The sequence below is a fragment of the Podarcis liolepis genome (assembly GCF_965112155.1).
Source record: "Podarcis liolepis genome assembly, chromosome: 12".
Taxonomy (NCBI): domain Eukaryota; kingdom Metazoa; phylum Chordata; class Lepidosauria; order Squamata; family Lacertidae; genus Podarcis; species Podarcis liolepis.
In genome coordinates, this window is record NC_139563.1 from 9453614 (window position 1) to 9470439 (window position 16826).

General features: G+C 48.7%; 1 protein-coding gene across 1 annotated transcript; it reads right to left on the minus strand.

Annotated features, from left to right (window-relative positions):
• Positions 1–2182: 2182 nt before the first annotated feature.
• On the minus strand, positions 2183–9699 carry LOC310689252 (uncharacterized protein). The gene is made up of 2 exons (XM_083466688.1): positions 9128–9699; positions 2183–7144 (listed from the first exon to the last, which is right to left on the minus strand). Exons 1-2 carry the CDS (start codon positions 9193–9195, stop codon positions 4003–4005), a joined length of 3210 nt encoding a protein of 1069 aa, XP_083322814.1. The 5' UTR covers positions 9196–9699; the 3' UTR covers positions 2183–4002.
• Positions 9700–16826: the final 7127 nt, after the last annotated feature.

A 16826-nucleotide genomic window follows, 5' to 3' on the forward strand; every position in this document is an offset into this window, starting at 1 on the left:
TACCAGGTTTTGCAGTTAGAAAGCTCTTTGGGTGACATGTGTTCTGTACATACGCCAAGTCCCTTTTTCAACCTTCAGGTTATTTTAAAGAAATAAAAATAAAGTTTTGCTGCAGTTCAGAGAGCCCCTGAAACTCTAGAGAGGTGTGGTTTGTCAGATTCTATAGACATTACTGGGCTGGTAGACGTGCCCATCATCTGGCACGGAAGCAGCGATAAGGCAGCTTTGTGCATTCGTAAAAGGGACGCGGGTGGCGCTGTGGGTTAAACCACAGAGCCTAGGGTTTGCCGATCAGAAGGTCGGCCGTTCGAATCCCCGTGACGGGGTGAGCTCCCGTTGCTCGGTGCCTGCTCCTGCCCACCTAGCAGTTCGGAAGCACGTCAAAGTGCAAATTGATAAATAGGTACCGCTCTGGCGGGAAGGTAAATGGCGTTTCCGTGCGCTGCTCTGGTTCGCCAGAAGCGGCTTAGTCATGCCGGCCACATGACCCGGAAGCTGTACGCCGGCTCTCTCGGCCAATAAAGCGAGATGAGCGCCGCAACCCCAGAGTCGGTCATGACTGGACATAATGGTCAGGGGTCCCTTTACCTTTACCTTACCTTTAAGACATAAATGTGGCAAAAGCAATATGGATGGTCGTCATGCTGCCTACACTTGCTGCACAGGCAATTGCACTGACACTCTCTGTGTCCTTATTTATGCCCATGGCTCTGAAGTTAATGCACAACTTGCTAACAGAGGAACGATAAACTTCGGAGTCCAAAGGGGCAATCAAATTGCTGATGGGCTTTATGCCAAGAAAGGCGATTTAAGAACAAAACAACAATTCCACCCACAATCGTGTTGATTTTACTGTGAAGGGGCTTAAAGGCTGATCATAGGAGGGATGGCTTTGCTCCTGTGACTTTAACCGCATGCAGCTTCAACTTAGCGCACAGAAATTTATCAGGGGAAGCTTTCCCTGAGACTTATCTCTACTCCTGAAAGAGTACAGTAAAGCTAAAGGGAACCCTGACCATTTGGTCCAGTCATGGCCGACTCTGGGGTTGCGGCACTCATCTCGCTTATTGGCTGAGGGAGCCGGCATACAGCTTCTGGGTCATGTGGCCACCATGACTAAGCCGCTTCTGGCAAACCAGAGCAGTGCAGAGAAACGCCATTTACCTTCCCGCCAGAGCTGTACCTATTTATCTACTTGCACTTTGACGTGCTTTCGAATTGCTAGGTTGGCAGGAGCAGGGACAGAGCAACGGGAGCTCACCCCATTGTGGGGATTTGAACCGCCAACCTTTTGATCGGCAAGTCCCAGGCTCTGTGGTTTAACCCACAGCGCCACCCGCGTCCCCTGAAAGAGTAGCTTGCTCCATTTCTCTGCCCCAGACTTTGGATAAAGGCGCAGGAGCAGGGCCAGTAAAAGACAGTGGCAACCTTAGGCGGCCATCTATTTCAAATAAGAACAATCAACCACGAGACTGAAGATGTGGATGTTCTAGTGCAGGGGTAGGCAACCTAAGGCCCGTGGCTTTAGGACATGCCTATGACACAAACGATGAGGTCATTGTTGGCGGCGTTCAGGAGAGATGAAGAGTCAGCAAAGTTTCCTTTGGATCCAGAATTTTAATCCGCAGCAGCCAGAACAATCGGCTGGCCCAGAACAGCTTGGAAGCTCTCTGCACAAATAAACACTCCATGATGTGCACTTTTCATTGAGTGATTGCTTGAATTTAGAAGGTGAAAGAATATGTTAAATAAAGTTCTTATTTTCTGATGTTCTGTGTTTCAATTTCTCCCTCCTCCCCATTTCTTATATTCACGCTAACCCTGTGAAGTAGGCCAGGCTGAGAGTGAGAGTGACTAGCCTAAGGCCTTCCATGGATGAGTGGTGATTTGAACCCTGGTCTAGTTTGACCTCCTAACCATCACCCGCCACTGACTCTGGAAATCTGGCAGGAACCCTTGAAAAGGAGGAACAAGGTGGTTTTGCTTATGCCCAGATAGTTGTAAGAAATTCATAATAGCTATAGAACAGGGGTAGGCAACCTAAGGCCCGGGGACCGGATGCGGCCCAATCGCCTTCTAAATGGAATCAACGTGTTTTTACATGTGTCCTTTTATTTAAAATGCATCTCTGGGTTATTTGTGGGGCATAGGAATTCATTCATTTTATTTCCCCCCAAAAATATAGACCGGCCCACCCCATGGTCTGAGGGACAGTGGACCAGCCCACGGTTGAAAAAGGTTGCTGACCCCTGATCTAGAGGAGGTGAAGTAGCAGCAATGTTGATCCCACTGAATGGGAAAGATGATGCAAAAGGTGCTTCTCAGTTAAAATGTGTGGTTCCGATTCTGCTCTCCTGGAACCATTGCCTGTGAAGTGATAGCCAAGTTGGAGCCTTTCCAGTTCAAGAGTCTTGAATGGAGCCCCTCCATTGAAGTGAATGGGAAGGTAGAATGCTGAACTCTGCCTGCCTGTGGGATAGCGCATGTACTCCTTTAACGCTGCGTAAGCATTTAACTTGTGTGGGTTTTCCTCCTAGCATCAAACACATTTTTACGTATTTCTTGTCTTTATTGCCATCAAACAAGAAGGTCAGGGAGATACAAATTTTCTCAGTCAATGCAACATCAGACCGAATGATATTCCAAACATCCACAAATCCTTAAGCAAGCCATTCTCCGTGCATTGGCGAAGCATTTCCTTTGTAAGGAAAAAATAGGTCGTTGCTTTGCTGACACAACGAGACTCCAAGTGTGGTTCCCCCCAAATGAAACTTCCTCGGTCTTCAGGAAAAGGGAGCAGAAAATGCTATTCCTTTACTTTGAAAAAAACGGACGGCTAACGTGGTACCCAAAAACAGATACTAAGCATGTTTTCAACTGCCTGGTGGTGTTACTAATTCCTTGGGATTCAATCCCAGGCAAATGGAAATCTAATTAATCCTCAGACCTCCTATCTTGCAATGAGTTATTTTAGGAACAGGGAAAGAGGAGGAAACAAATTTTTCACCTCCCTCCGGGGTTAGAGAGAGCAATTTCCTTTTCACAGAGTGATGCTCATTAAGGGGTTTTTTTTCTTTCCAGAGAAGGAGGGGAGACAATTGGGAACGCACTAAATTGGTTGCTTGTGAGTTTGGGGCTGATTGAACGAAGGTGGTGGAGTAGAGGGGAAGGAGAACGTGGAGAGAATCAGATAATGCGTTCCTTAATGGTTTCCTAGAGTCACAGAGCCATGAAGAGTAAAAAAACCCAGCCTTCTTCCACCCGTTGAACTCCCGACTCCCATATCCTCTCACCTTTGGTCAGGCTCGCAGGGGCTGATGGGAGTTGTAGGCCAAAGGTCATTGGATTGCACCTTTGACCTTGGAGGGGGGCTCTCTTGGGTTGCCAGTCCCTAACCTGGGAAATTATAGGCAGTCAAGCCAGTTAGCACCCCAGAGAGTGGACTTTGCTGGTTGCTGCTCTTAGCCACAGACTCACCTCTGCTAGGACTTTGCCCCCATATATGAGAGAGTGCTGGAGGGGAAATAGTTAAATAGGTTGCACAGACAGGACCCAGGGGGGTAGAGTCAGTGGGTCTATAAAACTAGTTCTGGGAGGAGTTCTGGGAGGAGTTTGTTGGGAGTTGTGGGTGGGGAGTTGGTTGGATTTCGTGGGTTGGCTGGTTGGGAAAGGCAGTTGGTAATAGAGAGACAGTTAGGGCAGTGGGTTCTTGAGTGTGGGGAGGTAGCAGAGATAGAGAGAGGAACATAAGACTAAGAAAGTAAAGAGCAACAACGTTTGGAATGCTGTAAAAGTTTGGTTTGTGTCTGAAGTAAAATACACTCTTCTTTATTAATTCAAAAGCTGACTGAGACGGAAGTGATTTTACAAGGGAGGACCTGGTTGGTGGCAGCGGATTAGTGGTGTACGGGTCAATAGTCCGTGAGACGACTGGGGGGCCCGTACGAAAGCCACACTCATAACCTTGCCTTGTGAGTAGAACACACTGCATTTCAAGTTGCATTACAGAAGGCTTCCTGATGACCCATCACTCTTCTCTGCTAACATCATCTCTTCCAGGGATTGTTCTATTGCAGCTGTAGTTCCCTCAGTGTTACGCTGAATGGTATCTCTAAGGAGCTCTGGAATATGCTGGAGAGATCCAAGCAATGAAGGGATGTCCACTTTTCCAGTGGGGTAACCATCAGCAGTGGCTTTTTCAACATGGAGTCCGAGGAGAACATCTTCACTCAGCTCAAGGCAGGATTGTGGGTTCTGAAACATCTCAGAATTTTCAGTTAATGGAGTGTCGTTGTTATTAAGAGTGATTGCTCTAATGGTCTCAGATTCTGAAAACTGGTGCAGGTTGCTTACCTCTGAGATGTTTTCTGAAGCGCTTAAACCAGAGCAAGCTTCATTTTTGACTTTCATGCTTCCTGTGTCCAGATCAAGAGAGCTGGACTGCAGGCCACTTCCATCCATGCTTGCTGCTCGGTCTACCCCCATAGAAAATAGAAGCATGTCAGGAACTTGATAGTCACACTGAGCCTTGCCTTCTCTTGAAGGGCCCAATAAATAAACATTTTCAGCCTTTATTTCTAAACACTGAGCATCCATGGCAGCTTGGTCAGGGAAGTTTTGTAGATCTTGATCATAGGGATCACCTCTAGAGGTGATTTCTGTCTTTGTTTCCATCAAGGAGCTTGTAGAACATTGCAACGGGTTCTCTGTAGGAGTTGCCAGAGAATCCTGAAAGCTGGAAAATAGTGAGGACTTCTTGTTGTCCGAGAGGACTGTTTCCATTTGCAAATTGGATTGTTTGGGAACTTCAAGACCCTTCATTCCAGACACTACTTCAATGCTACTTGAAATATCTGTGCTCAGTTCTATAGGAAGTGCGTCACCACTGAAGGCTTTGGCACTGTCCAAGGATGGAGAACTTTCTTTCTGCCCATCCCTTGTGTGGCTTCCATAATTCTCCTCTGGATCCTGAAGGCCTGCTTCTGAACCTTTTGCCTGAATAAGATCTGAGGTCTCTCTTTCCTTGCAGGTGCCAAGCTTTGGTAAGTTTGAGAAACACACAAGTGATAATCCTTCTTCAGTGCTGGTTTTCATTGTGGGTTTAGCCTTTGGGATCTTGTCTTTCTCCAAAGAATATCCGAACAGTGTGGCCAAGGCAGATTGAGTCTTAAATGCTTTCTTAGTCACTGCTGGTTCTTCCTGCTTGCATGCTCTGCCTTGAGTTTTGGAAGCAAAAAGTCGAGCCAAAGGGTTCCTTTCCTTTTGCTTTCTAGCAGACTCCTTGGTGGTCTCCTTACTGCAGATGGCCTGCGCACCTGAGCCATCTTCGCTCTGAGGTTTCATAACCACCTTTGTACTTCCCATCTCTTGCTTTTCAGTCAAATGTGGGACCTCACAGGAGCTGAATGTTTCTTGGTCTTTGACCTGAAGCTCAGAATCCTGAAGGATGGTCCTTCTGAAAGTTTCTTCCTCAAGCTGGATATTATTGTCACTGCTAGCCTTCCCTAGTATCTCTTCATTTGTGCTGGCTATTTCTGCAAGTAGGTCACTTGGTTCCAGGTTTTCACGAGTGAATGGTGCTGTGTTGGAAGTCAAAGTGGAGTCTTGTGCGTTATTTCTTTGCGGAACACTCATTTTTTTAGCGTCTTCTGCTTGTGAGCTGGACGCTGAATGACTTTCTATTTCTGCTTCCTCGTCTGAAGTGGTGGCTCTTTCCTCAGGTTTGCTATTTTGGGAGACCTCTTGAAGAATGCCATTTTGTGTCTCAATGCTCTCTAAATCTCCTCCTGCCTGCATTCCTTTCTCCCTTCTATTCTCTGCCTCCTTACTGTTGTGGGTTTCAGGATAAAGTTGGTTTTCTGGCCTTTGCAAGCTTGCTGGGTCTATCACCGCTTGCATTTCTCTTTCGGGGAACTCAATCATGACTTCCCATGAATGCTCACTTACCTGGTCAACCACCAGGCCTGTCTCCACTGAATCAAGAGAAGAACCCAACGTCTCCTCATCATTGCTTTGCTCACCTTTGTGCTCAGGTAGATATACTGAGGATTCAGCCTTTGCCTGGGAGGGCTTGTGGGCCTCTGTTGGTTTAGTGCTGATGTGACTCAGTTGTCCAGCCTCTTTGCATGCCAGAGTGATTGACATGTTACCTTTGCTGGCTTCTGGAAGCTTCTGTCTGCTGTCTGCTGGTGCCAAAGCAGGCAGTGGAACCCTGGCTTTAGGAAGAAGCTCAGCTCTTAGCAAAATCTGATCTGCACACCTTTCATCGGATGCACTTGTGCTGGAGGAAAACCCACTACTAAGCCTCTTGCCCTCGGGAGAACCTTCTGCAAGACAAGAAGCATCAGCTACAGTACCTCCTGAAGCGGCAAAACAAGTTGCTTTACTAGTTCTGAGTGCTTCTGAACGGGAGGGCAGTGAACCAAAAGAAGAAGACTCCAGAGGGGTTGATGTTAAAGGTGAGACTACAGGAACGCTCCTCTTCATTTTGAGCGGGTTGCCTTGGAACATCACAGCCCTTTCTGCTATGCTGAGTCCGTTCTTCCTTCCCTGAGCCCCTGGGATGCTTTCACCCGTGAACAACTGTCTCTTCCCCGATACTCTCAAGTCTCCGCTCCCACCTGCTGTTTTAATCCAGTGCGAACCGTGCTTTGGAAATGGGACTCTGGGTAATTGGCTTTGCTTCTTTTCCGCCCGAGCACTTTCTGCTATCGATTTGCCTCCTAGGGCCTCGCGGCGGCTCCCATCTGCTCCACTCCGGCATGGCAGAATCAATACGGCATCTTGCAATGGTCCAGGGCTGCCATATTTTCGACCTACTTCTTTCCCAGACGCTTCCTTTAAAGGGGGCCAGCTAGTTCTGGGCTTGTTGCCTTGCCTGGCTTGCCTAGGTGGTCTCAGCTCAGCCTGAGAGTACAAACCAGAAAACGGCGGTTGCATTTTCTCTCTGGCGAGGAGCTTTCCTGGGCGATTATTTCTATTCTTGGTCCCCAGTCCTGGACTTGGCTGCACGGCTATCTGCAGCTGCTGATCTCTTTGGTGGATGCCGACGTTTTCCTCTTGGCTCCTTTTTTTAACCCCAGCAAGCAGCTGGTGATGAGATTTGCAATAAAATGTGCCCTGGAAGGTGGCATAGTTGGCTAAGCTGCAAGACATACAGAAGGGAAATGGTTACGGTTGTCGTGTATGCAGGAACACTCATCATTTCCCAGAGTTCTACTGCGTCATGCAAGAACAAGCCAAGTGGTAATATGCAGATGAAGGGGGTTGGGCCATGCAGATGAAGGGGTGGGGCTATGCAGATCAGAGCTGCCTGAATTATCAATAACCCCCATTTAGTTCAGTGGGGCAAAATAAATGAGCTACAATCTGAGGGACAATGGGGAAGAGGTGAAACAATGGAGTCACCAGAAGAAGGGAAAAGGAACATCTCCTGCTCTGCTGCTGCAGCTATGCTGGGTAGTAACTTGAATAGCTTTGAAAAATTTTTAGACACAACTAAGCTTTGAAATGGGTTAAACCACAGAGCCCAGGGCTTGCCGATCAGAAGGTCGGCGGTTCGAATCCCCGCGACGGGGTGAGCTCCCGTTGCTCGGTCCCTGCTCCTGCCAACCTAGCAGTTCAAAAGCACGTCAAAGTGCAAATAGATAAATAGGTACCACTCTGGCGGGAAGGTAAACGGTGTTTCTGTGCACTGCTCTGGTTCACCAGAAGCAGTTTAGTCGTGCTGGCCACATGACCTGGAAGCTGTCTGCAGACAAACGGCGCCACCCTCGGCCGGAAAGCAAGATGAACGCCGCAACCCCAGAGTCGGTCACAACTGGACCTAATGGTCAGGGATCCCTTTACCTTTACTTTAAGCTTTGAAATAAATTTGGACACATGTGCTATTGGTGGGTACCAGCAGTAATGGCTTTGTTTACCTCTGCTGTCAGAGGCAGTTGCTGTTGGCATCCTTCTGTCTCAAAAGAAAATGGAGTACACCTCCTGGGGTGAAGTCAAACGGCTGAGTTTGCAGCATCCATGTGGGGTGCAAGCCTGGGCAGTGTTTATGGAGGTCCTGGGCCACCCAGATTACAAGATCCCCTTCTTGGCCTGGGTGATGTGGTCCAAAGGGAAGCAGAGCAAGACCTTTGACACCAGCTTGGCTGCAGGAGTTGCCAGAAGGAGACACCATCCAATTGCCTAAGGGACTCCATTCTGGATTTGTGTAGGGTTTAGTCCTGAGCCTTTTCCTCTCCCAAAGATATCCCACAAGGCAGTGGAGGTTTAGGATCAGATATTTCCTTCACCTAGATGGGCTCCCTTCCCAGGTGGACGAGCCCCACCTGCCTCTCACTGCCCTCTTACAGCACATGCAGAAACCCCCTTCTTGGCCGATGGACCCACTATTGGTCTCGTATGCTCAATCCACTGGAGCCTGTCTTTGCATGCCCAACTCACTGAGGGTTTGAGTCCCATCAGCTACTCTCCCCTGGTTTAGTTGACCAGTAAAAGCCATTCCCAGGGTGTGGCCCCTGTCTCGTGCTGACAGCTTCTAGGAGCCACATGGTGAGAGCTGAGTGGGGACCAAAGGTGGACAAGCTACCCCAGAAGGAACATGATATGCCCCCCACCAGAGGTACTACCCCTCTCCTAACACCCCATATCTGGATGCCAGTTGCTGAGAATCACAAGTGGCACTCAGGTTCTAGGCTTCCCATAATGGCCATCTGGTTGGACTCAGGTTCTGGGCTTCCCATAATGGGTTGGACTCAGGTTCTAGGTTTCCCATAATGGGCATCTGGTTGGACTGAAGTTCTAGGCTTCCCATAATGGGCCTCTGGTTGGACTCATGTTCTAGGCTTCCCACAATGGGCATCTGGTTGGACTCAGATTCTAGGTTTCCCATAATGGGCATCTGGTTGGACTCAGGTTCTAGGCTTCCCATAATAGGTATCTGGTTGGACTCAGGTTCTAGGTTTCCCATAATGGGCATCTGGTTGGACTGAAGTTCTAGGCTTCCCATAATGGCCATCTGGTTGGAACAGGAAGTTAGGCTAGATGGGTCTTTGGCCTGATACATCTTTGCATTCTTTGAGCGTGACCTGTTACCCCGTGGTTTTCTCACTCGATTCTCATGTCTCACCTCAGCTTCCTTCCGCAGTGCTTACAGCAGAAACATGCGTGGTGCAGAGGAACGTTCTGGATTGCCATGCGCTCCGCTGTGTAGACAGGCTTGGAACATGATGCGCACACTTCCTTCACTCCAGCCTGGAATTACAAAGCATCAGCTAGCTAGTGCATTCAATCTGTTTGTCTTGCTTTTGTTGGCCTGCGATGTCCGTCCAACAAGGTGGTTCTTATGGGGAGGAATGGGACAAAAAAGGTGATTCTGGTGGTGTGAAATAACTCTTTGGATTTGTTCTGTAACAAAAAATTATTTGGGCGGTTCACACGTTTTAAATATTTGCGTTAAATGAGCAATTCTCAGCTTAAAACCAGAACGTCTGCCCCAAATGGGAAGGTTTCTCTTCTCCTCTCCTGAAGGCAAGAGTGGAGGATGTTGAGCAGTTCTGCCTTAGCAGGAACTCCCACACTCCCAAGAAGGCTCTAAACAGGGACAGGGCAGTCCCCCTCTATCCAGCTGGGGTAGGGGAGAAGTTAAATTCAGTTCCCATTCCCACATTCTCACTTTGAGAACATTATGTGAACCAAAACACAGTCGTCCTTCAAAATCTGCCCTTCCCTGGTTTTTTGCAGCGCAGTTCTCCAGCCACGTAACGTGTGCAAAAATGCACACGCTGAGGTAAAGCGTGCAGAAAAATGCATATATCAGTGAGCGTACTAAAGAAAACTGCATTGTGTTCAGTAAAACGTGCTTTGCCAATAAATAAATAAATGTGTGTATTAGGATTACGTGCGCTAAAAGGCTGATGGATTTTCGTGAGGATATAAAAATAATAGCAATCATGAACTGCCGTGGAAAATTGAACTTAAGGTTGGAAAAATGAGAAACGGAGAGAAACCAAAACAGCCTGGTTCACCCATCCCTATGTCCAGCCCATTTATTTTGGCAGCTGAGGCAGGAAAATCCCACAAGCGCCTCTCCTCTCCTTGGGGCCTCCTGAAGGCAGGGTCTAGGTCTGTCAGGCTGTAGTAGTGACTTTTCAATGCGCTACTGCATTTTAGATGATGGTTTCATCTGCAGTAGATAGACTGCTTCTATAATACACTCACACCGACGCACTCGCTTTGCAGAAGTCACCCGTAAACTGCAAATATCGCTCTCCTCTTCTGACTGGTAGCAATGGGCTCCTGGGATTTCCTCTGCCCCAACTCCCAGGCTGGCGTCTGCAGCTGCAATGGGGGCGTTGCTTTGCCTTTTATTCCTGCCTGTGGTTTCCCCCTCCCATTCCTGTTCACACTCTTTCTCTCTGTGTGTTTTGAAGAGTGAGAGAGCTTCTTTCTTACATTGCAGAGGTCTCCAACCTCTTGGGCCCAGAGGGGACAAAGTGCCGTGGGCGCCTGTCACAAAATGGCTGCAATGGGAGTAGCATAATGCTTAATAATAATATATTTATTTATGGTGGTTTCTGTTTATGCCACTGTGCAGTGCTTGGAGTCACAAGACTCTGTTTTGCACTCCAGAGATTCCAGGCTGTTGGAAGTCTCACGGAAGACAGGAGACGGATGTGATGTTACTGGTTTCCTGTTCCTTTGTTTTTCTGTTGTCTCTCTGCTTTCGCAGAGAGAGGATGTTTCTTTTCTGTCTGCGTAGTTAGAAATAAAACTCTTTGCAATGTAGCTCATATTTCTCATCCTTCCCTGTGTGCTGGATACTCTGTGTAATGAGGGAACATGCCTGGAGCCTCATCAACGGCTCAGGTCGTTAATCACGTCGGAGGACTTGAGGAGTTCGGTCGAACGCAAGGTCCGACAATTTATACCCCATCCATCTGGCTGGATTTCCCCAGCCACTCTCGGTGGCTCCCAACAGAATATTAAAAACACAATAAAACATCAGACATTAAAAAATTCCCTAAACAGGGCTGCCTTCAGATGTCTTCTAAAAGTCAGGTAGTTATTTATTTCCTTGACATCTGATGGGAGAGTGTTCCACAGGGCGGGGGCCACCACTGAGAAGGCCCTCTGTCTGGTTCCCTGTAGCCTCACTTCTCGCAGGGAGGGAACCGCCAGAAGGCCCTCGGAGCTGGACCTCAGTGTCCGGGCAGAACGATGGGGGTGGAGACGCTCCTTCAGGTATACAGGGCTTACACATCTCAAAGGGCAGAGAAAGAGACAGAATCACACTGTGGTTTGAGCACCCCAAATGATCAACTCATCCCATCCAATGGGGGGAAAGGCACCTACATGAGCTACTTGCTTACAGACAGAAGCTCTTTGCACCTCTTCTTTGTTCAAAATGGGTGGGTGTGCACTAATGGCATCCGTCGAAATTTTCTGGGTGTGTGCTTAATGTAACACACTTCTGATGTGCGATGCAGTGTGGTTGAGGGTGGGGTCAGGGTGGGAACAAAGATTATGGCAACCAACCCACCCACCCTCCTCCCGAGAAAACTGGCCCTGTCTAAATAACTAGTTTGGCCATGGCTTGCTCTCAGTGAGGCAGCACTCATGGGATAAGACTTTCTTGGGCACCGCAGGCCTGCAGGTTGATGACCAAGCCAGAGACAGCAGCTACAACATGTTCTCCAAGTCTCACGATTTTCCAGGGACAGTCTTGAGAATTACAGAAGCCCTCCTGATTTCTGTTTTGATCCTGGAATCTCCCGGTTTTTCTTTTTCCTCCACGTCTCGGAGAGCAATTTAAAAGGGGTGTGTGTGTATGTGTCCATAAAGGTAAAGGTACCCCTGCCCGTACGGGCCAGTCGTGTCCGACTCTAGGGTTGCGCGCTCATCTCGCTAAAGAGGCCGGGAGCCAGCGCTGTCCGGAGACACTTCTGGATCACGTGGCCAGTGTGACTAAGCGGCATCTGGGGAGCCAGCGCCGCACACGGAAACGCCGTTTACCTTCCCGCTATAAAGCGGTACCTATTTATCTACTTGCAGTTAGGGGTACTTTCAAACTGCTAGGTGGGCAGGAGCTGGGACCGAACGACGGGAGCTCACCCCATCGCGGGGATTTGAACCATCGACCTTGCGATCAGCAAGTCCTAGGCACTGAGGTTTTACCCACAGCGCCACCCGCGTCCAGTATGTGTCCATGTGTAGGTGCAAAAACAGAGTCCTGTTTATACTGAAAATAAAATACCTTCACTTATGCCCTTTTACATCCCCTCCCCCCGGGTATGTGTTATTGAGTTGTTTTTATTTTGATTGTGTATTTTGTGGTTCTGTGGTTTGATTTTGTTCTGTGAACCACCCTGAGATCTCTGGGTATAGGGCAGTATATAATAATAATTTATTATTTATACCTCGCCTATCTGGCTGGGCTTCCCCAGCCACTCTGGGTGGCTTCCAACCAAATATTAAAATACAGTATTAAATTATTATTATTATTATTATTATTATTATTATTATTATTATTATATGTAGGGAATGGTAAAGCTGGCACACAAAGGCCTTCCTATAATTTTGAAGGAAAATGTCACCAATCCACTTTAAATTCTTTCATTGCAATGCTTCCGCAGCCAGCCATTTCTTAGGCTGTTTATTCCTTAATTGTAAATGGAGCTTTACACTTGTCTACTCAGAAGTAAGTCCCACTGTGTTCAATGGAGCCTACTCCCAGCTAACTGGGTCAAGACTGTGCAGTCTTACACTGCAATTGTAAGCATTTGTACTTGGAAAAACGACAAGCTAAGAAAAATGGAAATTGATGGATTCTCCTACCCCACACAGCCAAGTATGATGGGAGGCTGGAGCCCAGGAATATTCGAAGGGCACCGGGTTGAGGAAGGCTGGACCAAACTGCTTTAATGTCCATGAGAACTGATGCTTACGATGCCCCATCATCTCTCTTGCTGGGAAATTATCTTGGGTAGTCTGGGAGGCTGTAGCAGCAGCTGCAGCAGGCAAGGAGTGCTGCCATAGGAACATAGAGATCTGCTTTATACTGAGTCAGACCTTTTGTCCATCTAGACCAGTGCTGCCTGCTCGCACTGGCAGCAGCTCTCCAGGGTTTCGGGCAGGATTTGAACCCGAGACCTTCTGCATCATGCAATGCAGATGTTCCACCACTGAACTATGGCCCTTCCCCAAAGGCAAAGCTCCAGGCTTTTATTGTTTTCAGGAGAGATGCATTTGCATACAGGCAAATTCAAGCTGAGCAATTTAAACCGATTTGGAGCTCTTGCGGAACATTCCTTCTCCCTTCTCCCTCCAAATTTGACTTTTTGCAATACAGTCGTCCCTTGGATCTCGAACACTTTGGCTCCAGAACAAATCAGCTCCTGAGCGATCGAAACCTAGAAGTGAGTGTTGCGGTTTTTGGAGAATTTTCGGAAGCCAAACGTCCGGCGCAGCTTCCGATTGGCTGCAAGAGCTTCCTGCAGCCAATCAGAAGCTGCGCTTTGGTTTCCGAAGATTTTGGAAGTCAAACAGACTTCTGGAATGGATTCTGTTCGACTTCCAATGTACAACTGTAAATAGAAAATCCACTGGGAAGTGTGGGATAACGTTTGCTTGACGTAATATTATGGGCCTATCTGCAATAAACACCTAAAGCAGTATCAAACAATTTTAAACAGTCACAGCTCCTCTCACAGAGTCCTGGGACTGTATTTTGTTAAGGGCGCTGAGAGTTGTCTAACCTCGCAGCAAACAAACCAGGACGAATGTGCGATGAGCAGGTTTCTGACCACAGATTTGTAGAGTTGGCCAAACTGAGAGTGCCACGCAGAGCTGGACTCCCTAATCTGGCTATTTAGAGCGATTCCCCCCACCCCCACTTTAGAGGATTAACACGAACACCCCATAATATGATTTGCTTTTTGATACAATATTCTAGAATGGTTGGAGAAAGGCAACACTTCCACAATGAGTATTTGGCGAGCCGGCAATTGAATTTATATCCTCCAAATTTTGCAACGCAACGCTTAAATTCCACAGTGAGAAAGCTTGCTGAAAAGGGAGATGACAAGAGTGTTTTTTCTGCCCTTTCTTTAGTCTGGATTTGCATTTTGAGCAATTTAATTTCTTGCTCCACAAGAGCCACACACTGGAGGCATGTTGTGGAGCTGGAGTAATCTGAGACGAGGTGCGTCAGTTCCCTGGATGAGACTGACTTCGCGAAAAGGATCACACATCTGCTATTATTTCACCTGCTATAAACAGCTTCCCCGGGGCCTTAGGACATGCCTGTGACACAAACGATGAGGTCATTGTTGGCGGCGTTCAGGAGAGATGAAGAGTCAGCAAAGTTTCTTTTGGGTCCAGAATTTTAATCCGCAGCAGCCAGAACAATCGGCTGGCCAGAACACCTTTGAAGCTCTCTGCACAAATAAACACTCCATGATGTGCACTTTTCATCGAGTGATTGCTTGAATTTAGAAGGCGAAAGATATATATATATATGTTAAATAAAGTTCTTATTTTCTGATGTTCTGTGTTTCAATTTCTCCCCCTCCCCATTTCTTATCTTCACGCTAACACTGTGAGGTAGGCCAAGCTAAGAGAGAGAGACTAGCCTAAGGCTTTCTGTGGATGAGTGGTGATTTGAACCCTGGTCTAGTTTGACCTTCTCACCATCACCTGCCACTGACTCTGGAAATCTGGCAGGAACCCTTGAAAAGGAGGAAGAAGGTGGTTTTGCTTATGCCCAGAAAGTCGTAAGAACTTCATCATAGCTATAGAACAGGGAGGGACGCGGGTGGCGCTGTGGGTTAAACCACAGAGCCTAGGACTTGCCGATCAGAAGGTCGGTAGTTTGAATCCTTGCGACGGGGTGAGCTCCCATTGCTCGGGTCCTGCTCCGGCCAACCTAGCAGTTCGAAGCACATCAAAGTGCAAGTAGATAAATAGGTACCACTCTGGTGGGAAGGTAAACGGCGTTTCCGTGCGCTGCTCTGGTTTGCCAGAAGCAGCTTAGTCATGCCGGCCACATGACCTGGAAGCTGTACGCTGGCTCCCTCGGCCAATAAAGCGAGATGAGCGCCGCAACCCCAGAGTCGGTCACGACTGGACCTAATGGTCAGGGGTCCCTTTACCTTTACCTTTTATAGAACAGGGGTAGGCAACCTAAGGACTGGGGACCAGATCCGGCCGAAATGCTTTCTCAATCCGGCCTGCGGACGGCCCAGGAATCAGTGTATTTTTACATGAGTAGAACGTGTCCTTTTATTTAAAATGCATCTCTGGATTATATGTGTGGCAAAGGAATTCGTTCATTTCCCCCCCTCCAAAATATAGTCCGGCCCCCCACATGGTCTGAGGGACGGTGGACCGGCCCTCTGCTGAAAAAGGTTGCTGACCCCAGCTATAGAAGAATGACTGATGAAATGATTGGATCTGGCTGAGATGGCGAAGCTTGATTAGAGACGGGGGGGGGGGGGGGGAATCATTACTGACATTTGTTAAGGACTGGAAAGTTCTTATGGACTTTTTGAGTGAAACAGAAAATGAACTGGTAATATCGGGGTTTGAATATTGGAATAATGCGGGGTTATAGAAGACAGAATGGTTGGGTTTTAAGGAATGAATATTACCGTATTTTTCACCCCATAAGACGCACCGGCCCATAAGACGCACCTAGATTTTAGGGGGGGAAATAAAGGGAAAAAAAATTATTTCCCCCCCCAGGTGCGCTGCGCTAATCCAGAAGCTTGGGGCAAGCTGAGGTCAGCGCGCCCCAAGCTTCTGCGTGCCGGCAAGCAGTCCGCTGCCGCCCCAAGCCTCCCGCACCCGGCAGGAGGTCCCGCTGGGTGCGCGAGGCTTGGGGCGGCAGCGGACTGCTTGCGCGCACCTAGAAGCTTGGGGCGTGCTGAGCTCAGCACGCCCCAAGCTTCTGCATGCCGGCAAGCAGTCCGCTGCCGCCCCAAGCCTCCCGCACCCGGCAGGAGGTCCCGCCGGGTGCGCGAGGCTTGGGGCGGCAGCGGACTGCTTGCGCGCACCTAGAAGCTTGGGGCCAGCTGAGGGTGCGGGAGGCTTGGGGCGGCAGCGGACTGCTTGCGCGCACTGAGAAGCTTGGGGCCAGCTGAGCTCAGCTGGCCCCAAGCTTCTAGGTGCGCGCAAGCAGTCCGCTGCCGCCCCAAGCCTCACACACCCGGTGGGACCTCCTGCCGGGTGCGCGAGGCTTGCAGACACTCACCCGAAGCAGGGGGAGCCCTCCAGAGGGCTCCCCGTGCTTCGGGCGACAGGCTGCCGCCCCAAGCCTCGCGCACCCGGTGGGACCTCCTGCCGGGCGCGCGAGGCTTGCAGGCATTCGCCCCATAAGACGCACCCCGATTTCCCCTTCATTTTTGGAGGGGAAAAAGTGCGTCTTATGGGGCGAAAAATACGGTATATGTAGCTGCAGGACAGGGAGCTGGAAGTCATAGAATCATAGAATCTTAAGAGTTGGAAGGGACCCCAAGGGTCATCCAGTCCAACCCCCCTACAATGCAAGAATCTCAGCTAAAGCATCCATGAGAGGTGGCCATCCAACCTCTGCTTAGAAACCTCTATTGGAAGGAGAGTCCATCACATTCTGAGGGAGTCCATTCCATTGTTGAACAGCTCTTACTGTCAGAAAGTTATTCCTGGTGTTTGGTCAGAATCTCCTTTATAATGAATCTCCTATGAGCCAGCAGTGTGACATGGCAGCTAAAAAAGCCAATGCAATTCTGGGCCTCATCAATAGGAGTATAGCATCTAGATCAAGGGAAGTAATAGTGCCACTGTATTCT

What these genes read in the sequence shown, in the direction of transcription:
- LOC310689252 (XM_083466688.1), bottom strand. Translation starts at nt 9,195, where the DNA reads ATGGCAATCCAGAACGTTCCTCTGCACCACGCATGTTTCTGCTGTAAG. An exon ending in CACTGCGGAAGGAAGCTGAG is followed by an intron (nt 7,145 to 9,127) that starts GTGAGACATGAG and finishes TATGTCTTGCAG; the next exon opens with CTTAGCCAACTATGCCACCT.